The 25343-nt window shown below is 43.5% G+C and overlaps 1 protein-coding gene across 2 annotated transcripts in view; it reads right to left on the bottom strand.

Moving 5' to 3' along the window:
- Nucleotides 1-25343, bottom strand: part of Cpeb4 (cytoplasmic polyadenylation element binding protein 4) — an 82807-nt gene that overhangs the window by 15704 nt on the left and 41760 nt on the right. Inside the window, exons 3-5 of one of the 2 annotated variants that reach the window (XM_070021897.1) lie at nt 14234-14284; nt 5999-6022; nt 3787-3960 (exon numbers count right to left, since the gene is read on the bottom strand). In XM_070021897.1, coding sequence (XP_069877998.1) covers nt 3787-3960; nt 5999-6022; nt 14234-14284 — 249 coding nt within the window. The remainder of the gene's footprint in view (nt 1-3786; nt 3961-5998; nt 6023-14233; nt 14285-25343) is intronic. The other variant, XM_070021898.1, reaches the window with a different exon arrangement.

Genomic DNA, 25343 nt, shown 5'->3' on the forward strand with positions numbered 1-25343 from the left:
GGTGGAGTGCCACCCTGGAGCCTAAAAGCTAAGGGACAGAGCCCAAGTCCTGAGTTCAAGCCCTAGTACTCTCTCTCTCTGTCTCTCTTTGTCTTTGTCTCTCTCTCACACACAATTTCAAATTTGTTATCTTCAAGAACACTGAAAGAAATTCCTGAATTTCCTTCATCTACATTCCCCAGCTGCTACTCATTGGCACATGCCTAATTTCTCCCTCCCTTGCTCACTCTGGTGTACGTATGTTTGTGTGAATCACTCTAGCCAGCCAGCCACCATCTTTCTGACTCCATGACCTTGAATGCTCTCTCCCTCCCCCAAATTGACATTTTCTCAAATCAAGGCCACTTCCTGGTTATGTCCCACATCCAGGTCTCTCGATCTGGAAATTAACAACACGACTGGATGCACAGAGGCCCTTTCAATCGCAAGCCACCTCAATTCTTTCCTGCCTTCCATAGTCATGTCACTACGTCTGACCCCTTCCCCAAGTCCCCCACGGTGACATCATCTGGAGGCGGAGTCCTGGGCAGGAGGTCAAAGGCAGGTAGGGGTGGGGTCATCACCACCAAAGAGGCCTGGGGAGACTCTCTGTCCCTGTAACTTCCATGAGAAGATGGTGGTTACCGGGAAGCAGGTGTGTAAGTAGTTTGTGCCTTTAACCTGGAACTTCGCGTGCAGAACCATGCACAATTTTTATTGCTTCTAAGCTAGCTTAACCAGTCTAAGGCATTTTGTCACAGTAGCCCAAACTGACTGTGTCTGGACTGTGGCTGGTGCCTCTGCCATTTTTCCCAACCCTGGGAAAGCCCAGGCGCCGCGTGGTCTTGTTTAGTGGAGAGAAGAATCTCAGGGGCCTTTTTGCCCGGGCTGGCTTTGAACCACGATCCTCACACCTCAGCCTCCTGAGTAGCTAGGATGATAGGCATGAGCCATAAGCAGCCTGGCCCAATGCTCTTTTTTTTTGTTTGTGTTTCAGATACAAAGTCTTTGCCTCTGACCCTATTTCCCTCTGCAAATCCTGTAATTTACTACACAATTCCTCCAAACAACACTTGAGCTGCAAGCTGTGGATTCCTAAAACAGGATAAAGATTGATTCAGACAAACCTGGTGTTTCGGCACAGTTTTCACCAAGATATTTCATTTTTGTGGGAGGAAAAGGGGTATTTCAGTATTTGGGTTTTTAAAACCATTTCTGGTTCAACGTTCCAAAAGATTATTTATGAAGTAAAATATGAGGAGGGATCCTAAAAACTGAGCCTTTAAACTTTATTATTATACCTTACCAGCTTTTAGGGAAATCTGTTCTACTATCCATATTGTGAATTGGTTTTTATTCCCATTTAGGAAATAAAGACAAAAAAAAAAAGGAAGAAACATATGGCCTTCTACTGTGATTTTTTTTTTTGGGGGGGGGGGTTTGGTCATGGGGCTTGAACTCTGGGCCTGGGCGCTGTCCCTGAGCTCTTCAGCTCAAGGCGAGCGCTCCACCATTTGAGCCACAGCACCACTTCTGGTTTTCTGGTGGTTAATTGGAGATAGGAGTCTCACGGACTTTTCTGCCCGGGCTGGCTTTGAACCGGGATCCTCAGATCTCAGCCTCCTGAGTAGCTAGGGTGACAGGCTTGAGCCACTGGCACCCGGCATGATTTTTTTTTTAATGTGTGTATGTGCCAATCCTGAGGCTTGAACTCAGGGCCTGGGTACTGTTCCTTAGCATTTTTGCTCAAGGCTAGGACTTTGCCACTTGAACCACAACTGCACTTTCAGGTTCCTGGTGGTTCATTGGAGACAAGAATCTCATGAACTTGCCAGCCTAGGTTGGCTCTGAGCCATGATGTTCAGTCAGCCTCCTGAGAGGCTAGGATGACAGGCGTGAGCTCAGATATCATTTCTATGGCAAGCTTTCCTTAACTACCCCTGCTAGATCACCTCCCCATTGGTTTTCAATACTTATTCTCTGATGTTTTATCACGTTATTATTATTATTTTTTTTGGTTGGCAGGGCTTGAACTCAGGTTCTGGGAGCTGTCATTGAACTCTTTTTGCTCAAGGCTAGCACACTCTACCACTTTGAGCCACAGCTCCACTTTCAATTTTCTGGTGTCTCATTGGAGATGATAATCTCATGGACTTTCCTGCCCAGGCTGGCTTTGGAACACAATCCTCAGATCTCAGTCTCCTGAGTAGCTAGGGTTAAAGGCACAAGCCACCAGTGCCTGGCTTGTTTATACATTTCTATGGGCCTAACTCCAGGAGAACATAAACTCTACAGAAGCAAGGATTTTCTATCTTGCTTATTACTAAAAACAGCCAAGGAAGAAGAACACACTGCTTAGAAAGCAGGTAAATATTTGCTGAATGCAAGAGGAAAATAATCACAGAATGTTACAATCACCACCTCTTTCTTCTCCTCCCCCTCCTCCTCTTTCCCCTTTCCCCCTCCCTCTCCCCCACATCCTCCCCCTCTTCCCCCTCCTCCACCTCTTCCTCCTCCTGGGTTTGAACTCAGGGCTTTGTGCTTGCTATGCAGGCATTTTACCACCTCTACCCCAAGATTCCCTTTCTTGAAATACGACTATGTTCCACATTTCTCAAACATTCATGCTTAAAAGATTTTAAATTTTGCCAAGCACAAAATTTGCCTGTAATCCTAGCTACTCTGGAGGCAAAGATGATATGAGAATGGTAGTTCAAAGCCAGCTTGGAGAGGAAAGCCCATGAGACTCTTATGTCCAACTAACAAGCAAAAATTAGAAGTGGAGCTGTGGCTCAAGTGGTAGAGGACCATCCTTGAGCAAAAAAAAAAAAAAAAAAAAAGAAAAAAGAAAGCTAAGAGAGAGTATGGGGTCTTAACAAGCTCCAGTAATGGCACAAAAAAAAAAAAAAGATTTTATATGTTGAAACCATGAACTATGCACAGTTACAAAGTACTCACAGAAGATAGGAAAGATAAAGAAACAATTAATCGACTTTGGCAAGGCAACATACATAGGGGGGAAAAACGGTTGGGCCTCGTGCTGGTGGCTCACGCCTGGCATCCTAGTTACTCAGGAGGCTGAGATCTGAGGATCGCAGCTCGAAGCCAGCCTGGGCAAGAAAGAAAGTCCACGAGACTCCATCTCCAATAAATTAACAAAAAAGCTGGAAGTGGAGCTGGGGCTCAAGTAGTAGAGCATAAATCTTGAGCAAAAAAGCTCAAAGACAGTGCTGAGGTGCTGAGTTCAAGCCCAAGAACCACCCCCTCCCTCTCTCTCTCTCTGTCTCTCACACACACACACATGGATTTTGTTGTTGTTGTTTGTTGTTTGTAAAGCAATCTTTTGTTCACAATGACAGATCCTTGGGCAGTTTCCTCCTTGCGCTGATTCCCACTGCCCTGCTCACCTCCTCTCTTTTATTAAAAGACAGGAAGAGGGGACAAGAAAACCATATCGTGATGACTGAATACCGGGAACCAGCGGGGGCTGTAGTTGGGGTGGCACCCTGCTCTAAGTTGTTTTGTTTTGTTTTTGCCAGTGCTGGGGCTTGAACTCAGGGCCTGGGCGCCGTCCCTGAGCTTCTTTGGCTCAAGGCTCGCGCTCTACTACTTGAGCCACAGCACCACTGGCTTTGTCTGTGTCTGTGGTCCTGAGGAATCGAACCCGGGGCTTTCCTGCCTGCTAGGCCAGCGCTCCATCCCAGCCCAGAAGGTCTTTGCTTTTCAGTCTGTTTTCACTGTCAGTTCTTTCCAGTCCGAGAACGGAGCGGGCCTCCGGGCCCTGCCCGGGCCTCTCTCCCCGCGTACCTTCGTCGATGTCCGGAGGCAGCCCGCCCACGAACACCTTGCGGGAGTAGCGCTCCACCCGCTCCCCGTTCTGGTGGGGGAAACAGTGCGGCGAGCCCAGGCCGCTGGGCAGAGGCTGGTCCCCGCGGCCATCGTCCAGGAACCCATCCTCCATGGGAAACAGCGAGGACTGACCTGAAAGAGAAAAGCAGGGAGGGCGACTACCAGCAGGTGCACCGGGCCTCCCGAGGAGGCCTGGCCGGCCGGCCGGGGCCCAGCAGGTACACTGGGCCTCCCGAGGAGGCCTGGCCGGCCGGCCGGGGCCCAGCAGGTGCACCGGGCCTCCCGAGGAGGCCTGGCCGGCCGGCCGGGGCCCAGCGGAGCTGCTGGCTCTCATCTGCCCCTCTGGCTGGGAGGGGATGGGATCACTTAGTTCCCATCACCTCCAAGCCCGGCCCGGGCAGAGGTGGGTGCACTGAGAGTTGAGTTTGGTTATCTGATGCTGGCCTTTCTGAGGGTCTTTACTAGATCTGATGGACGGTGGCCTGGAGGAGGCCCTGACTGACGGGCGGGTCATCTACACCCACCGACTGTGACAGACGAACTCACTGCTGGCCATGGGAATCTGACAGGCCTAGAGCACAGTAAAGATGCGTATCTAGCAGAGTGAGGAGCGGGGCTCACCAAAGATGCCTTTTTGTTTGTTTAAAAAATAAAAGGACATTAAATTTGTTCTTTGAAAACACCAGAATATGTGAGAAAAGACCAGAAATGCCTTAGGTGTATTAACTATCTTCATGTATTTACTTAACGGCAACGTGGAAAATTTTACCTGATAAGCAAAACACAGAGCTACAAATAACTGCAAAACTCTTTTTCTTTCTTTTTTTTTTTCTGTTTTTTTTTTTGCCAGTCCTGGGTCTTGAACTCAGGGCCTGGATGCTGTCCCTGAGCTTCTTCAAGGTTAGCGCTCTACCACTTGGGCCACAGCGCCACTTCGGGCTTTTTCTGTGTCTGTGGTACTAAGGAATCGAACCCAGGGCTTCATGCATGCTAGGCAAGCACTCTACCACTGAGCCACCTTCCCAACTCGTGCAAAACTCTGTTAAAGCACTGTTACTGCTCGGTACTACATAAGGAATTTGTTTATGGATCCAATAGAAATCTGTCTCAAGTGTTTTCCACTCTTGGATCACGCCAACATCTTTCTGTTGGCATATTTGCCTTTAACTCTCATTACTAAACACAAAGAACAATAGCATCGTTGTTACAAATTTATCCTTATAATAACCACATGGCAAATGCAAGCAAACGTGATTACAAAATTGAAGGTGATTATCGGAATGATCTTTAGAAAAAAAAAATCTAGGTGACTTAAAATGTCTTCTTTTTTTTTTTTTTTAAATAAAATGGCAAACGATTACAGATGGTTAAAAAAAATAGTAATTAATTTATAGTTTTTAAAAAAGCAGCCAGGCACTGGTGACTCATACCTGTAATTCTAGCTACTCAAGAGGCAGGTCTCATTTATATAAGAGTTTGTGAGACTCTAATATCTCATTAACCAGCAAAAAGCCTGAAGTGGAGGGTGGCTCATGTGGTATAGAGCATCAACCTTGAGCAAAAAGCCAAATGAGAGCAGGAAACCTTCAGATCAAGTCCCAGTACTGGCATAAAAATAAATAAATAAAGCAAATGAACAAAAAGGTTTATTCTGGCACTTTAGGGAATGAATCTCTAAAATTCCTTAGCCTTTGGAGAGTTTCCTCCCTTATATTGGAAAGAGATATAAGACGAGTTATTTAACTCACCTTAGTTTCCATCAAATGTATTATGTGTCTCAGTAAAACAAGTTAGCAGAAAGTAATTATACCTAAGCCTCCAAGATAATGAGGCATTTTGAGGTCAGAGTAAGTCTATCTCCTTTTTGAAGTTCTTTAATATTTTTTGCCTATGAAATTATTTTTCAGAAAGAAAAAAAAAGGGGAGGCCAATGTTTAGCTATAAGTAAGTCAAATATCTAATATAACAGCGGGAAATTATTTGACTTTAAATCCCACATTTTAGTAATTTATGACAAGCTCATTACTCTCTCCAATGAGGTCTAAGATGTTCAGGATAACAGAGGAATTACTCTTCCACTTCCCATCCCTCCTCCCCGCCACATAGGCTAGAAAGTTTGAGTGGTCCCCATACAAGTGACACATTGAAAAATTAAAAGCAATAATGTTACCTCTCCTGCGCCCATATGTCCTTGCTGCGTGTCAAATGAGAAGAAAAAAAAAACAAAAAAACAAAAAAAAAACCTTTCAAACATTGTCAAAAGAACCAACTGAGATTTCATCTACCAGCTTCTGAAATGGAGGGGGAAAAATGGCTGTATTTGTCATTTCCTGACCAATGACACAAAAATCAGGAACTAGATGGTAAGAGGTCAATTAAATACACCTTTTATCGTCCCCAAGTTCTTAAAAACCAGTTGGTTTTCACTTGTTTTAAGGGATGATTTTTGGTTGTAATTGTCACCCAAGGCCCAAACCATTCTGAAACCAAGGCAGTACTGAACATTATCGAAACCAGTAACCACTGTAGGCACCAGATTTCTCTCCAATTTTTCCCTGAGATTTCATACCAATATTGAATTCATGCCATTCTCTCACTGCAAGATGAGCAGCAATTTTATTGTCTTTTCTCAAGCAATTAGTCTTCAAGCAATTTATATAGTCTTCAAGCAATCTATAAACATTTTAGTTGAAGTGGTTTTGTGTCCCTAATCAAATCTCCCACCACGTCCCAAATGTAAAATGAAATCTTACACCTAGTAGGCAGTAGGTATATATATTTTTTTTTAATTAATTTTTTTTTGGGGGGGTCGGTCGTGGGGCCTGAACTCTGGGCCTGGGCGCTGTCCCTCAGTTCTTCAGCTCAAGGCTAGCAATCTACCACTTGAGCCACAGCACCACTTCTGGCTTTTTTCTTTTTGCTTATGTGGTGCTGAGGAATCGAACCAAGGGCCTCATGCATGCAAGGCAAGCGCTCTACCACTGAGCCACCTTCGCGGCCCCGCAGTAGGTATATTTGAGGCGAAGGATAACATAATCATTGAGTCCTCAAGAAACCACACCCTAAATGTTATTTTTCCCCCCCCAGTATTGATCCTGGGGCTGGAACTCAGGGCCTGGGCACTGTCACTGAACTTTTTGTGCACAAGGCTACCACTTTACCACTTGAGCCACAGCTCCACTTCCAGCTCTTTGGTGGTTAATTAGAGATGAGAGTCTCACAGTCGTTCCTGCCGGAGCTTGGCTTCGAACCAGGATCCTCAGCTCTCAGCCTCCTGAGTAGCTAGGATTACAGGCCTGGGCCACCGGTGCCTGGCTACACTCTAAATTTTAAACCAGGAAATGTTGTTTGAGAATAGATGTTTCCTGAAACTTAAAGCCCACCAGGTCCCCGGGGACTCCATTCTAACCACCAAACGCTTCCTGAATGCCGACCTTGGGGTACACTATGAATGAACACCACACCCTGACGTCACAGACCCCCACTTCTGGGCCACTGCCTCCCACCACAAATGGGTCATGATCCTGTACCCCGTGCCTTTTGCTACACCGTGATTCCTCCTTTACCCACTGTTTTGTTTGCCATGATTTCAGTGACCCAGTGGTCCCCCTGAGGCCTGAAAACACTGGATGGAAAATTCCAGAAAAAAAAAATTTTTTTTTTTCTAAGTGTGAAATCACACAGCCTTCAGAGTGGCATGATGAAATGTCACACCTTCCCACACCAGCCTGCCCGGGCCCATCAATTGTCCCTTTGTCCAAAATATTCACGCTGTAAGTTATCTGCCCCTTAGTCACTTCTGAGATGGGGGGAGGGGGGAGTGAGGGAGAGAGAGACAGAGGGAGGGAGGGAGGAAGAGGGAGAGAGGGTGGGAGGGAGAGGGAGGGAAGGCGCACTTGTTTTCTGTTCCAGAGATCTACCAGGGGTCACACAACAGATCCTATATATAAAAGGAAGATCGCTGTCCTAGGGCTGTGGTCACTGTGTCAGGAACAGAAGTAGAGGGACGACAACTGGTTATTGGGGGTGAGGGACGTCTAAAATAGGCCCTAAAGGTAAGGCAGAGGAATGGCGCCCAGGCCCCACCATGCCTCTGGCTGGGCACTTCTCATGCTCAGGGCAAGGTGACCTGAACACACAGAATGGGCGAGGGCTTGGCAGGAAGTCAGGCTAGGTCTTTTGCAAGTGGTGGTTCAAATGGTACAGCTCCAGTCTTGAATGAAAATGCCACAGCTCAAGGCCCTGAGTTCAAGTCCTAGTATGGGGGGGAGGGGGAGCAGAGGGGAGCAGTAACACTTTCTTATTGTGGTTGTTCTATTGGGGTTTGAACTCAGGACTTTGTGCTTGCTTAGGCAGGCGCTTACTGCTTAAGCCAGGCCTCCAGCCCAAACTTTAGAGGTCACAAGTTTTATTCTCGGTCTTCTACGCAAAGGTGCTAAGTCTGTACAACTGAGAAAAAGTATCATGTGTTTTTTCCAAAATGACATGATTTCTACCATTACTAGATAGCAGGGGATTTCACCCAAGCACTCAAGTCAATGGACTAAAATAACATACAGCTTTCCTGAAGGAAAACATATTAGGTTTTCCATTTAGTAGATCTGAAGTTCAGAATGAAACCCTATTTGTGGGGTTGGGGGGGCGTGGCTCAGGTGGTAGAGTGCCAGCTAATAAGTGAAAGTATCAGATACCGAGTTCAAATCCCAGTCTCAGACAAAAAGAAAGAAAAGAAAGAGAAGCTATTTGTTAGACAAGTAAGAGGCACTACCAAAGCGGACACTGGCTTAGGAATATCCTACTTATCCAAAACTGCAAAGCCAAAAGAAAAGGAGAGCTTAGAGAAACAATTATTTGAAACATTTAATTGTTTTGCCAGTTAGATTAAGCCAGGGACCACTGGCTCACACCTGTCATCCTAACTAGTCTGGGGGTGAGATCTGTGGATCAAGGTTCAAAGCCAGCCAAGCACCAAAAAGCCAAAAGTGGAGGTGTGGCTCAAGGGTTAGAACATCAGCCTTGAGCTCTTAAAAAAGCTCTGGGACAGAGTGAACAAGAAACAAGGAAGGAAGGATGGAAGGAAGGACAGAAGGAAGGAAGGACAGAAGGAAGGAAAGAAGGAAGGAAGGAAGGAAGGAAGGAAGGAAGGAAGGAAGGGAGGAAGGAAATGGCTTTAACTGTGTTTTATATGAATCTGTATTTTGGAAACATTCTATCTATATCAGCTGAACTATGCTCAGAGTTTTCCTTAGTTTGCCTATGAATAAACTGTAAGATTTGAAAAAATACATCCTATTACTAATCAGAGTCAAAATGCGTATTATTTATATGTCTGCCTTCTTTCATTTTTATTACTTAGTTTTGATTTAATAAGTCCCTCAATGATTCAGGACTAACAGGCTTCAAGAACGGTAAAAATGGGAAGTGGAGCTGTGGCTCATGCAGTAGAGCGCTCGCCTTGAGCTGAAGAGCGCAGGGACAGCGCCCAGGCCCAGAGTTCAAGCCCCCCGACCAAAAAAAAAAGAAAAGAAAGAATGGTAAACATGGCCTGGAAACTCATCAATTTTGGGAACTTCTGGATAAATGCTATTAGATCTCTGATAAACATGTGCTTTCAAACCTCTTTCCAAGACTGCTCACCAATGCTTTTCCTATTGCCAGCCTCATATGCATCATCAACTTCCTGCCATTAAAATCTTTCTTATCTCTGGGCTACACTTCCAAAGAACGTATGGAAACATTTGGCGGACTTTTCTTTTTCTCTCCATATTATTACACATGTATGTCGTTACAAAAGTGCCATACTATTCATTTCTTAGAAAAAGTATCTTTTCTCATTTGTTGTAATAAAAGTATCCATAATGTACATGAAGAAAAAATATCTAATAGGTAGCCATTTAGCTCACACCTGTAATCCTAGCTACTCAGGAGGCTGAGATCTGAGGATTGCAGTTCAAAACCAGCCTGGGTAGAAAAGGCCGTGAGACTCATATCTCCAATTAGGCACCAAAAAGCAGGAAGTGGAGCTGTGGCTCAGGTAGCAGAGTAGCTAGCCTCGAGTGAAAAAGCTAAGGTACAGGATCCAATCCCTGAGTTCAAGCCTCAGGACCAGCACACACAAGAAAAATGAGAACAATACATGAGCATCTGTATGTACTCATGGTGCTTAGTCTGCATAGGTAAAATAAAGCCTCAACATAAGTCAAAGGGAAGTTAATTGTTCACTTCCATGTCTCACTCAAAGCTTACCCAAGATGCACCAGTGGACATGGAGGTAGGCACCATTGGGAGGATGTGATTTGCACTTCCTCTCGCTTAGCTGGGGAAACTACATTTCAGACTTGTCGTTCATAACAGAAGGGATATTCTCAAGATGGTCTTAGTACATAAATTTACTTAGAAATGGTTTATTAGGAGCTGCATTGTACCCTATCCTTCCTCTAATTTCTATGAATTTCTAATGCTTAGGTCCTCAGAATGTGACTGTTTTTTTGAGACGTGTGTGTGTGTGTGTGTGTGTGTGTGTGTGTGTGTGTGTGTGCGTGCGCGCGTGTGCTGGTAGTACAACTTAAACTCTGGGCCTGAGTGCTGTCCCTGAGCTTTTTGATTCAAGGCTGGTGGTTCTACCACTTGAGCCACAGCTCTACTTCCAGCTTTTTTGGTGGTTCACTGCAGATCCTAACCTCAAGGACCTTCCTGCCTGGGCTGGCTTCAAACTGCAATCCTCAGATCTCAGCCTCTTTGAGTAAGAACAACAGGCAACAACAACAAAAATCAAATATTTGCATGAAAAATTTGCACGTGAGAAAGAGGTCGAAGGAGCACTTGGCTATTTTTAATCCAAACAAAACAAGAAATAGCTTCTAACTCAAGAGAAGTTCTGGAAGTTAGAGCAGGAACATTGTACAAGTGAGAACAGAGGCCCTCTTCTATGAGATCCTAATTATGGCAGACCAAGAAAACCAGAGTGCTTTCAGTCTCAAGGCCAGAAGGACTACAAATTGCCCCAATCTATTATTTATTATATATTAATATTTATTCATAGTTAAATTGATATTTATATTTCATAAGTATATTTATATTATTTATTTCCCTTTTTAATTCAGTATTGGTAAGGAAAGATGGGCAAAAGGAAACAGTCTGAATTATTGACCTCTGATACATACACACACACACACACACACACACACACATTCAACAGTAGACAACCTTTATATAAGCTTCCAAGGCTCTTGTTTTGTCATTTATTTCTTCTTTTGTAAACCATTAAGCACTAATATTCCTAGCTCCCCACACACACACACCATGCCCCCAAAAAACCACCCACCTTCTGTAGTTGGGCTCAAACCACATACATTTAATCTCCAATATAATCCTGGGAGAAGGAAGGGGTGTGTGTGTGTGTGTGTGTGTGTGTGTGTGTGTGTGTGTGTGTGTGTGTGTGTGTGTGTGTGTGTGTGTGTGTGTGTGTGTGTGTGTGTGTGTGTGTGTGTGTGTGTGTGTGTGTGTGTGTGTCTTGAGTCTGTCTTCATTAAGTGTGATACATTCATTCAGTCTGTCTTCATTAAAAGCAATAAATTCATACACTAGAGTTTCATGTAACTACCTCTAAAAATCTAAGCTGGTGCTCCACTTCTTGAGCCACACCTCCAGCCCAGCTTTTTGCTGACCATTTTGGAAATGGAATAGCTAGCAGACTTTTACAGCTGGGCTGACTTCATGATACCATGCTCTGTATCTCAGTGTCCTGAATAGCAAGGGAGGGTGACAGGTGTGAGTCACTGGCCCTTAGATGTGGTTCTCTTGAGGTTACTTTATAAATAGGACTGAGAGAGTGGGCAGAACCTATTTCTAAATCAGGTGATAAAGGAATGGTGTCAGTGCCCTTCTCCCCTACTGACTGAGTATGCAAGGATCAAATCTATTCTAGATCTTCTCCACTGGAAAGAGAATGGATTTGTCATTTAATTTCAACATCTAATCTACCTACAAGTTTCATTCTTCATTTATAAATGAATAAACTGGCATCTGACCCTAGACGGTTTGTTATTTAAACACACACACACACACACACACACACACACACACACACACACACACACACACACACACACACACACACACACACGACCGTTTGGGTACCTGTGCAGCTTGATACTAGACCTGAGACTATGTCAATTAAGATTTTATACTCAGCCAGGTGCCGGTGGCTCACACCTGTCATCCTAACTACTCAAGAGGCTGAGCTCTGAAGATCAAGGTTCGAAGCCAGCCCCAGCAGAAAGTCCCGGGGATACTCTATCTTCAATAACCCATTCAAAAGCCAGAAGTGGCAGAGAGCACAAAGAAGCTCAGGGACAGCACCCAGGCCCTGAGTTCAAGCCCCACAACTGATTTAAAAAAAAAAAAAAAAAAAAGACTTCACACTCCTGAATCTGGCTGAAAGAGAGAGACAGGAAGCTTTTGCTTTCCATCTCCACCCCCCCCCCCCATTTCTTTATCTTCGTGTCTTTTGGTTTAAGAGAATGTTAACTTCTGACAGTGTATCTTTGTCATATGTAAAATGTCTGTGTAAGCAACAGTAAAAAGGCAGATCATTATGCCTACTTCTACAGTTTGAAGCTAAGTAAAACTTCAAAACATAAATAGATGGTTAGGTGCTGATGACTCATACTTGTAATCCTAACTATGCAGGAGACTGAGTTCTGAGAATCACAGTTCAAAGCCAGACAGGGCAGAAAAGTCCACGAAACAGTTATGTCCAGTTAGCCAGCAAAAAGCTGGAAGTAGAACTATTGTTCAAGCAGTAGAGTACCAGCCTTGAGTGAAAAAGCTAAGGGACAGTGCCCTGGGTTCAAGCCCCAGTACCTTTGCTAAGTCAAAGCAGTTTAATAAGATATTTTTTAATTTATTATTTAAGATATTAATAGAGAAAACCAGAAAGGCAATCTCCTAAATAACAGACTTCTTTCAATGAAGTGGCTTTAGCTTTAAGGAAACTAGTAGATAAGTTTTTCTCATGGCAACAAGGACCAGCACAGAAGTAACAACTGATCCACCTGAACGAAGAAGAGCTGATCATTTTGCCTGGGTGGGAGGACTCACTGTCTTCAATCACTGAACCTAAACCTGAGTCTGGCTCTAATGCTCCCAAATCGAGGTCAACTCTGCCACATTGTCCTCTCTCACTGCTGGGGACTGCTTTGGGCCTACAAACTTCTGTTTTTAGATCCAAGACTGGGACTCAAACTCCATACCTGCTGCTTTTGCTCTACCAGGGAAGCCAGGCCTCCAGCCCCTGGCCTACACTGTTACAGTGAAATGTTACAGCCTGGCATCATTGTGACTGTTATTTCTGCTGGAATGGTTTACATGGCACAATTGTGTATTATGCGGAGGGTGGCATTATTCCTAGCACCATGGTGTGAAAACACCCAAGTCTGATGAAGAGGGGGTTTTTGATGAACTGCTCAGCCTTGACAAAACGCTTGGCAATCCAGCTTGCATCTAACCATTCAGTTCAGGCTTAAGTCTCACAGCACCCAGATTTAGACAGCACCCCAAAGGAAGCCTGGTCACAAAGCTCATCTTCCCACAGACCGCAGACTAGGTTTGTGCATTGAGGGACAATGACAACAATGACAACTTTCACCAAGGACCTTTAAGAGGTTTTGCTAAAAAGAAAGCATGGTCAAGGCAGAAACTTGAAATCGAGCATCCAATAGTAAATAAGAAGCAAGAAAGACTTAAAAGAGACTCCACTCGGTCCTTGGAAGCTGTGATACACCTACAAACCCGGCCCTTTCCCTGTGAACCTGAGCTTGTCTACAACCAGAACCTATCAGCACATGAGGTAAGGAGAATCCTGTAGACTCTTTCCCTGAGTCCCCTTTGATAGCAACACTGAATGACCTTGTCCTTCGCAAGGTCACGTGCCTGTGGTCTTGGGCTGCCTCTTTCTGGTTTGAAAGCTTGGACTAACCTTCCCCTTGTGGCCCATTTCTCCCAGCTACATGGAGAAAAGGCCTTCATGGTGACATTTTAAAGGTTGCCAGGAACAAATGTCCCATGAAGTCCATTTTCGTCCTTAAGATTCTCACTTAATCCCACTGGAACCGACTGGGAAACAACTGGCTCCTCAATTCTTACTCTTTTTCTTATTCTTATTAAGTAGTTGTCCAAAGGGGTTACAATTCCACAAGACCAATTCTATTTCCTAAAAAGTTTTTGTCATAATGTTCGGGGAATGACTCTGAAAATAGCTGATTAATAGCAAGTGTTATTTTACAAGGTAAACAAAAGTCACTTCTCTACTTGTGGAAGCAACAACTCGATTTTTTTCCTCCCCTAGCTCTAAATTTACTCCAAGTTCTGTGCACTTCACTAAGGTAAATTAATTATCACTTACCATTAATAAGCAGAGAACTATCGGATCCTGGGTATGAATAGTTTACACGACCTGAAGGTAAAAGAAGGCCATTACTAAATTTGTTGCTTTCATAGATGGTTTTAAAATTACTCAATAACACAGCTGAATTGATTGCTTTGAACAGGCAATAAATTGTACTTAAACACGCTGTACTTAAACAGGACAAAACTTGGTTGTAGACAAGGCAATTTGCAGGAAAGTATGCATTGAACATGCTCACCAAAACTTAAAAGGGAGACATTTGCGGGTAGTTAAAGAAAATATCCCTCTTTTACTGGATTTTATGCTGGTGTTCTGCACCTTATATAAACATTTTTGTAATTTGGGGAGGGGAAGGGATATTGCAGAACCGCTTAAAATGGGTATGCAAGCTGGCCCATTGTGCCAATGAGATGTATAGGACACTATACTGAAAATGAACAATACAAAGTCGGGGGGGGGGCTGGATGAGTTGGAAAGGCGGGGAGGGAAGTAATAGTAGGGGGAAAATAAAGGAGGAGGTAACAATGCTTACTATGAAAAGTGCTCATTACTCATGTAACTGTAACCCTTCTGTACATTTTTACAATAAAAATTTTGTAAAAATAAAAAAAGAAAAAGAAAAAGAAAATATCCCTCTTTTAATGAGTAAGTCATTCTAGTTTGCAAAAGCCCACCCATTTCTACCATTTACATTCTGACACCATCACACAGCAACCATCTTTGGGGTTTTTGTCCCATAAATACCAACTAATCTGTTGGTGATGGGTTTTGTTCCTTTTACCAAACTATGTAACAAGCAGTAATATTTTCTTAGATGCCAAGTAAGAAAACTGCCATGTCTGTGCCCACACGTCTGTCCACGCATGGGCTTCAGTGAAGGTTTAGCCCAGTGACAATTGAGGGTAAAGAACCCCAACCTCATACTCAAGAGCACCGTAGACTCTTGGCAAATATTTTTAATCCACAATCGTCGCCCAAGATGCCCTTCAAAAAGTATTTGTAAGCTGGGAGTCAATGGCTCCTGGCTGTCATCCTACCTACTCAGAAGGATGAGATCTGAGGATAGTGGTTCAAAGCCAGCCTGGGCAGGGAAGTCCTTGAGATTCTTATCTCCAATGAACCACCAAAAAGCCAAAAGTAGAGCTGAGGCTCAAGGGTAAAGCGCCAGCCTTGAGCAAAAGAAGCTCAGAGATAGCAAGCACCCAGACCCTGAGTTCAAGCCCAAGGACGTGTGCATGTATGCACGCACACACTCATATACACAATAATCATTAGTTAAAATGCTACCATTGTTTATAACTAGGAGAGAAAGCAATGGGCTGTCTGTCTTGCAAAAGTTCTGTTTTTACAAAAACCTCCATGTGTAAGCTGAGCTAGCTAGATCATACATACATATTTAAGACATACAATGTGCTCTACAAGTTACAAAATAAAAATTAGCCCATCTCCACACCCCACAGGGTCCTCCATCTGTCCCCCTCCCCCTTGCGGGAGAACGAAGGAGAACCCTCAGCGTGCCATGTTGTTCATTAAAGGAATGGAGTGGAAAATGTGGTGGCTGCTTCTCAGGACGACACCCACTTTTTAGGAAAACACTCTGAACTCTGATCTCATGGAACCTTAACTCCAGAAATCAGATAAGCAGAGACTCTCCCAAGCCTTAAGGCTGGACAGGCCTTGCCAGACATCAGCACGACTTTACTTAATTCATCGAATATTCTGGAACCCAGAGTTTACATGTGGCCCACCAACCCAACAAGGGAACAGCTCTTCAGAAAGGAACTGGAGAGCTCCAATGTCTTTTGAGATTCCACGGGGGGGGGGGGGGGGGGGGACAATACTATTAAGATAGAAAACTGTCCTTGACTATCAGCAAGTTTTGTCCATAGCCACGGCCAATATTAATATGAAAAAGAACCAGAACTTAATGCTTTTCTTAGTTTATAAACAAATAAGAAAGTCTCAAGAACCAGGAGCTAGTGGCACACATCTGTCATCCTAGCTACTCAGGAGGCTGAGATTTGAGGACCACGGTTCAAAGCCAGCCTGGGCAGGAAAGCCCATGAGACTCCTATCTCCAATTAACTACCAAAAAGGACCTAAGTGGAGCTGTGGTTCAAGGGATAAAGCACTAACTTTGAGTTTAAAAAAAAAACTCAGGAAAGCCAGGCATTGGTGACTCACTCCTGTCATCCTAGCTACTCAGGAGGCTGAGATCGGTGGATCATGGTTAGAAGCTACCAAGGGCAGAAAAACCCCTGTGAGATGCTCATCTCCAATAAACTACTCAAAAAACCTGGAAGTGATGTTGTGGCTCAAGTGGTAGAGCGCTAGCCTTGAACACAAAGAGACTCAGGGACAGCGCCCAGGCCCCAAGTTCAAGCCCCAGGACTCTCTCTCTCTCTCTCTCTCTCACACACACACACACACAAAGTTTTATCCTAAAATTAGTTGTTCCACTGAAAACTTCAGCTTATTCTTAGTAGAAAATGAAGGCAGGGATGGAAAGATGGGAGAAGGTAAAACTTAACTTTGATCGTTTCATTTCCATTTCTTCCAAAAACTTGGTTTCATTCTCAAGTGCCAATGTATAGAGAAATATCCAAATCTACTAAATTGAAATTCAACTGCTTTACCTACAGCCATACTTATCACAAGTTGTGTGTATTTTGTTTTGTGTTTTGGTGCTAGCACTCTACCACTTGAGCCACAGCTCTACTTCTGGCTTTTTGGTAGTTAGCCAGAGATAAGAGACTCATGGACTTTCCTGCCTGGACTGGCTTCCAATCAGATCTCAGCCTCCTGAGTAGCTAGGATGACAGGCGTGAGCCACCAGTGCCTGGCTCACAAGGGTGTGTGTGTGTGTGTGTGTGTGTGTGTGTGTGTGTGTGTGTGTGTGTGTGTGTGTGTGTGTGTGTGTGTGTGTGTGTGTGTGTGTGTGTGTGTGTGTGTGATAGATTTGAGATACAAGGAACAAGAAGATGGCTTTAATTGCTTTTTTTTTTTTTTTAAACACACTTGCAAGGAAGATCCTACTTCTGAATCACTTAACTCAAAGTAACAGCTGACTTTTGGTAATAGAATATGTATAAATCTTGTAGCTGTAAAACTCTCTAGTAAATGAACAAGCAAGAGCTATCAAAAAATACTTTACCAGTCGGGTGCTGGTGGCTCACGCCTGCCAAGGAGGCTGAGATCTGAGGATTATAGTTCAAAGCCCGTCCAAGCTTATCTTATCTCCAATAAAAGTACTCAGAAAAGGCTCAAGTGGCACTGAAGCTCAAGTAGGAGAGTGCTAGCCTTGAGCTCAGGGACAGTAACTAAACCCTGAGTTCAAGCCCCAGGACTGGCACCAAAAAACAAAAAACAAAACAAACAAAAATCAAACACACACTTTACCATGCCAGGCACTGGTGGCTCACACCAGTAATCCTAGCTACTTGGGAGGCTACGACAATGGTGGTTTAAAGCCATCTGGGGCAAGGAAGTCCACGAGACTCTGATCTCTAATTTACCACAAAAAAGGGAGACGTGAAGCAATGGCTCAAGTGGTAATGTACTAGCCTTGAGCAAAAAAGCTCAGGGATAGCTCCCAATCTCTGAGTTCAAGACCAACCGAAAACAAACAGAAAAACAAAGAAAAAAGAAAAAAAACTTTACCTGAAATGACTTAAAATACAATATAAGTCAATACAGAGACAAAGGTGCAACATTATATTGTCTGAAGTTAATTTCTACAGAGATATTTCTTTTTTTTCAATGCTAATATTCCCTTGAAACCAAGGCTATATATATGACCTGCATGTCACTTATTTGATGCTGAGGAGTGATCAAAATACTTCACAGTGAAAATCCCGAAAGAAAATAAACTAGCTGGCTGGTAAAGTGCTAAATCTAATCCTCTAAACCTTGCTAGTTCTGCTGACTCGATCGCTGTGCCTTTCTTAGAAATGTCATGTCGGTGAAACCACAGAGTCAAGCCTTACTAGTGTATCTTTTCCTGTGTGTTCTTTATGTGGGTTGGTTTACTCAGTTCTTCTGAGCAGTGAACAGCATTCCATTGTCTGGACAGACCATAGCTTGCTTGTTTAGGTATCTGTGCATCTTGGTTGCTTCCATGTTTGGGCCATTATGAGTAAGCTGACATAAATATTTCTGTACAGGTTTGTATATGAACATAACAGTGTGTGTGTGGGGGGGGGGGGTTCTGGGGCTTGAACTCAGGGCCTGGGAACTGTCCTGGAGCTTTTTTGCACCAGGCTAGCATTTTACCACTTGAGCCATAGCACCACTTCTGGCTTTTTGGCTGTTTCACTGGAGATAAAATTCTTATGGACTTTACTGCCCAGGCTGGCTTCAAACCAGGATCCTCAGAGCTCATCATCCTGAGTAGCTAGGATTGATTACAAGCGTGAGCCACCGGCGCCCAGTGATGAATGTAACTTTTATGAAGTTGTTTACAATTTTTTTCCAGGTCACCTTTTTTTTTTTTTTCCAGGATACCCTTTTCAAAATGGAAATCTCTTTTTAAATGAACATGCCTGATTTTAGTTCCACTTCACAGCAGCCTGCTTATGTAATCCCTTCTGCTACCAGCCTACCCTTATCTCTTGTACATAATAAACCCCCTTAGGGAGTAAAACTTTCCCTACTTAGCCATTTGGAGTTTCCTGTTTGGCTACCAGGCACACAGTCAATGAGTTTATTCCCCTAAACTTGAAACATAAGCATTCCACAAATGAGTCAAGGACAGGAAAATAAAAATAGTGGAGGAAAAGGAATAGAACAGAGCCAGTGGTTTGGGTTGGCTGGTTGGCGTTGATAAAGCATCTATCTATAAACACAGCCAGGTTTGGTTATCTCATTACTGGAACGGAAGGCATTAAGCAGTTCAGGCACGGGGCCCTATTTGGTGGGTAAAATTCAATCTCTAAAGACTGTGGGTACTGAGTGTGTTATAAGCACCCGGGGGACAGTTTGATCAACAGAACTGCTCTTCAGGCCACAGTGACGAGGAAATCCGTCGTCTCCGGAGGCCAGCTGTGGCTCTGGGAGGCCGAAGCCTGGCATGCAGCTGGCAGAAGGCAAGGGCTATATTTGGTGACATGACTCAGCCTAACCAAATATAGGCAACTGATACAGTGTGACTCTGGGAGCTACACCATCAACACCCACACCCAAAGAGATCATTTTATGCAAAGCATTTGTGAGTTAAAGATAATCAGTCCTTACCCCAAAGATGAACTTTGATGATAGTAGCAGGGAAGCTCTCTACAGAACAATATTATTATCGTAGTTGTTTTCTGTTCTTTTTTTTTTTTTTTTGGCCTGGTTCCTAGGGCTTGAACTCATGGCTTGGGTGCTGTCCCTGAGCTTTTCTGCTCAAGAATAGCAACTCTACCACTTTGGAGCCCCAGTTCCACTTCTGGCTGGAAATAAAGAGTTTCACAGACTTTACTGCCTGGCTGGCTTCAAACCATAATCCTCAGATCTCAGCCTCCTGAGTAGGTAGGATGACAGGCATAAGCCACCAGCACCCGGCCTAGTTTTTATGAGTCTAAGTAACCTGGTCAAAGACATGAAAAGGCTAGAAGGAAATGCTCTTATGTGAATACCATGATTACAGAAAACAAGTTATTTTCTAAAGAGGAACTTGGATATTATAAATAAATGAGGCCATTTCAACAGGAACATTACGTTCTTCAGTACTGTTAAGTGGCATGCTGTGGCCTTCTCTTTTTCAGAGTGCTGCTTGTATTACTGGTGACACATATATGCCAGGAACAATAATAATGAATAATCTGGAAATGGTGCACAAAGCCGAGTGCTCACATCTGTCAGCCTTGCTACTCGAGAGGCTGAGATCTGAGCCTGAAGAGGAAAGTTTCCAAGACTCTTACCTCCTATTAACAACCAAAAAGCTGGAAGTGGAGCCTGTGTCTCTAGTGGTAGAGTGCTAGCCTTGAGCAAAAAGGCTCAGGGACACGCTCAGGCCCTGAGTTCAAATCCTGGGACTGGCACCACAAAAAAAGTCCCATCTAGTGACAAGCTACATGAAATTCAAAATTTAATTTCTTTTCAGTTGGTTTAAAAACGCCAAAGGAAATGGAGGGGAAGAGAGTATTCAGTGAACACTATTAGAAATTTCTAACCCCCACATACAAATAAACATATGTGTATACATTGTGGTTTTTTGGTTGTTGAACTACAGGTACCCCTTCCTCTGCTCTGAATTATTTTATTTTGTTCACATTTGAGTACATCAAGCCCTTCTACTATTTTAAATTCTTCTCTTATTATCTCTTAGTAGTTATTACAAAGTTATTACATGTCAGCTTGTGAGTACAATGGATCTTAATTAATGTCACACCCCTCTCATCCATCTTTCTCCATCTTTCCCAACTCCCCACACTCAGCCACTCAATTTTCCTCATTCCGTATTCACGTATACAATTGAATATTATGACTGCATTTCTGCCCACCCTCTCTCTCTCTATCTCTCCCCTTCCCCTTAGCCTCGCTTCCCCTAACACCTCCAGTTCCAGCTTGCTGGTACTCATTGTAAGTTTATTGTCCAAAAGAGTTATACCATTGCAAAATTCTGCCTAAACCACCTTTTAGTTAATACGTTTATGTATACATGCATATGGCCCTACGTATGTTTATCATTTCATTTATATATAAAATACCTTTATAATTTCGATCTGATTTCCACGTATGAGAGAAGACATGTCCTGTGTCTCTCTGAGCCTGGCTTCCTTCAGTTATTATGGTTTTTGTGTTGTTGTTGTTTTATTTTTTCCTCCAGGTCCAGGTATTTCCTTGACGTAATAGCATTCTTTAATGGAATTTTCCTCAGCCTAGCTATTTGAAAGGAGCCGCGATCTTGCAGCAAGGTGGCGCTGTGGAGACCTGCATGGTAGAGCAAGGCTCCAGATGGGTCCTGGCTGGTAATATCAACTTCTGTACTTGTACAAATGCAGAACCAGCATGGATAGGAACTAATAATAATAATAATAATAATAACAACGGTAGCCGGGTGCCGGCGACTCACGCCTGTAATCCTAGCTACTGAGGAGGCTGAGATCTGAGGGGATCATGGTTCAAAGATAGTCTGGGCAGGAAAGTCCATGAGACTCTAATCTCCAATAAACCACCAGAAAACTAGAAGTGGCGCTGTGGCTCAAGTGGTAGAGCGCTCACCTTGAACTGAAGAGCTGAGGGACAGTGCCCAGGCCCAGAGTTCAAGTCCCACAACTGACAAAATCAAAAAAAAAGAAAAAAAAGGAAAAATAATTGAATTGACGTGCTTTTTTTGGTATCTCTCCATGTTGCCATTTCCTTCTCATTTGAGGAACTCCAGCTATTCAGATCTACTGACTCATAATCTCTACTTCTGGGTTACTTCCTCTCTCAAGTGCCCCCTCCTCCCTGCTAACCCAGGCCTCCACCCCTAGTCTAGCCAGTTCTGCCTCTGCCTTAAGCCACGGCCCTCTGATTCACATACGCTCTGTAAGTTACTCATGGTAAGTCATCTTTTCCTCTCAGAACAGTGAACTCTTGGAGAACAGATTTTGAGTCTTATATCCCAGAGCAGAGAGCAGCAAAGTGCTCAATGAATAGCTGTTGAATGGATAGATGTAGGGCTGGATAGATGGGTAGTAATGATGTCTCTTGAGAACAGGTGGAGTCTTACTTCCCAGAGCATGCAGTAGCACGCTCCATGAATAGCTGTTGGATGAAGGGATAGATGGATGGATGGATGAATGGCAGAATCACAATCTCATCTTGCAACTTCCCTTCTATTACTTAGCTCTAGTGAATGGTGGGAAAAATTGATCTAAAAAATCAAAATGGAATCTGGGAGAAACAAGTGGCCATTGAGAGGAATTTTTCAGTTTCAAAAAAAATCGAAGTTTGGTGGTAGCCTTATTTCCTCCCTGGAGGAGAAAAAAAATGAGGGGAAAACAACTTTTGCCATAGCCAAACTCGCAAACTAGTTGCAGAAGAATTTTTAAAAGGGAAAACTTGGAAAAGTCAATGTCAGAATTCCTCCATTAACTAAAGCAGGGAGAATCTTCCTTTTGTAGCAAAACTTTAAATTTTATTTTTAAAATGTGATAGGAGAGTTGAAAAGTAGATTGTAATCGTGGTTTAAAAAAAAAAAAAAACATTCTAAGTACAAGTCCAACCAGATGTAGTGGCTCACCACCTACTCCTACTCAGAAGGCTGAAATCTGAGGCTCACAGTCCACCTGGGAAGAAAAGTCCTTAAAACTTATCTCCAGTTAATCATCAAAAAGTTGGAAGTGAAGCTGTGGTTCAAGTGGTAGAGCACCAGCCTTGAGGGAAAAAAAAAAAGCAAAGAGATCATGTATACCCAGGATCCTGAGTTCAAGACCTAGTACAGACACCAAAAGAACAAAAAGTCAGTAGAGTTAAGTTTCCACAGATTGAGTAAAGTTTCATGTAGAGGAAAGGTTGCTCGGCTCTAATTCAGGGCAGGTGCAAAGCTGCACGATCTAAAAGCATCGAAGAACTGGAGGCAAAGGGGAATGTCTGCAGAGAAGCTACAGAAGAGCTGTGACCCAATTAAGGAATTCAAAAGATTTCCTACTGCCAGAAAAGCAAACAACAACCCAGCAAGCAGGAAGGCTATTTTTATCTTTGCCAGAAGTCTTCTGACTCTCAGCGCTACATTTAGAGGACACAGTAACAGGATCATTTGCCTTAAGAGGATGTTGTGATATCAGTGATTAATGGCAATTTTTTTTAAGCTCCCCAAAAAAAAACTGAAGCGCATAGTTTTTGTTCCAACGAAACCAGGCACAGCTGGTTTATTTTAAAAAGAAAAGAAAAGACGAGGGGAGAACATAATGGAAATAAAAGTAGAAAAACAGATTGATGAGGAGTAAAAAAAAAAAAAAAAAAAAAATAATGAAGTAATCCAAAATAAAAAGCCAAGGCAATGAATTAAAAATTCCTCTACCTTGCAAATTTTCAAAGAACCAGTGAATAAACATTTGGGAACTTTGGTTCCAAGAAAGGACTTTCTTCCGTTGTCACATGAGCACAAAAATAAAAAATAAAAAAAATCACAATAAATTCAACCTAGATTAGACCACTGTAAATGAGAACTCTGGGCAGGGGAGAGGAAAGGGAGAGCAAAGGGAAATTAAGGGAGAAAGACTAAAAGAATCAAATTAGACATTTCCTTCACCACAGAAACTAAACATTTATATAAAAAAAAAGATTAAGAGTGATTTCTTTATTTATAACCATTATTTTATTGAATAGCATGATACTTCTGGACACCTGCTCTCAAAGCTGAGCTTTGTAGTCAACTCCCCCAGAATGAAAGATTAAATTACTAGCTGACTCTTTGCATGTGGACCCATCCATCAACTTACTTAATATAAAAATCAGATGACTTCGTAAGCCTTGGATTTCATACTTGATCTAAGAATTGTACGTTAATTGTTTTTTCTGAAGAAGGTCCATTTCTCTATTTGCTTCTACAATTACTCAAGGCTTTGAATCTTTTTTTAAAAATTAATCTTGAAATGAAAGAATGAACAGGCTGACTGATAATCAGGCTATTCCAACATTTCTGTTCATTATTTGAATAATGGCAGAATACCACCCAGAATCTAGTTGTAGTGCTTGAACTATGGCCCATGCCTGTCATCCTAGTAACTCAAGAGGCTGAGATCTGAGGATTGCAGTTCGAAGCCAGCCCAGGCAGGAATGTCCATGAGACTCTTATCTCCAATGAAATACCAAAAAGCCAGAAGTAGAGTTGTGGTTCAAGTGATTGAACAACAACAACAACAAAAAAGTTCAAGAACTGCAGACCCTGAGTTCAAGCTCCAGAACCAAGACACACACACACACACACACACAAACACACACACACACACCACCTAAAATTACCACTACACACATAGCAGATGCTTGTGTTTATTTGTTGTGTTGGAAGCACTTCATACCACTTTGGGTTACACCCACAGAGTACAGGAGGGGTGGGAAGAGGGCAGAGCATCAGCCACCTGAAGTGTACACGGGCTTAAATCTCTTGTCAGACTAGGGGGATCAACATCTGGACAGCCAGCTTGCCAATATGGTCAAATTCCTTCAAGTGGATCTGTCTTGACATTCATCCTCCAATAGGAAGCTAAGCAAGGGCGAGGTGCAGATCTTTACAGATTATCACCATCAAAGAGGATCACAATGCAGATTTTAAATTGAACTCCTAAATCCTCATCCGTGCCCCAGGGATAGAGTCCCAGGTCGGGTGTATACTCTCCAGCTCTCTGCCACAGAACTCCAGGCCCAGCCTGTAAACTGAACTTCTCAATTCATAGGAGGCAAGGTTGAGGCCTACCTCCTTTCAGCATTCCTAAAGCCAAAGCTCCAGTAGGAGGCTGAGACCTGAGAATCAACACTGAAGGCCAGCCTGGGAAGAAAAGTCCAGGAGACACATTTTTTTTTTTTTTTTGCCAGTCCTGGGGCTTGAACTCACGTGTCCCTGAGCTTCTTTTGCTCCAGGCTAGCACTCTACCACTTGAGCCACAGCTCCACTTCTGGCTTTTTCTGTGTCTGTGGTACTGAGGAATCGAACCCAGGGCTTCATGCATGCTAGGCAAGCACTCTACCACTAAGCCACCTTCCCAGCCCCCTCTGGGCCACTCTTGTCTCCCCATTTATCACCAAAAGCTGGAAGTGGAGCCGTTTGGCTCAGTGGGGTAGAGCCCCAGCCTTGAGCGAGAAAGCCACGTGAGAGGAAGAGGCCCTGAATTCAAGCCCCAGTACTGTCAAAGGGGGAAAAAAAAATCTGTAAGGATTTAGGGAGGACCCAGTTTCAGGAGGGAGGCTGAGGGAGGGGTGGGTGTGGTGTGCTCTGATATTTGGGAATGGGTAGTTAACATGGCTACCCAAACAGAATTCCAAACAGGTCTACCTTAAAGGGAAAAATAGCATGGAATATAGGCAACCATTTAGCTTCCAAAGCATATGGCGTTTAAAAGGGGCAGGCAGGCCCTATTTCCCCTCTTCCTGGTCACAAGAAGGGCCAGGTGACCCAATTTCAGGCTGGAGCCACGCCCCT

Source organism: Dipodomys merriami, unplaced genomic scaffold (assembly GCF_024711535.1).
Source record: "Dipodomys merriami isolate MVZ:Mamm:240054 unplaced genomic scaffold, mDipMer1.0.p SCAF_1467, whole genome shotgun sequence".
Classification (NCBI taxonomy): Eukaryota; Metazoa; Chordata; class Mammalia; order Rodentia; family Heteromyidae; genus Dipodomys; species Dipodomys merriami.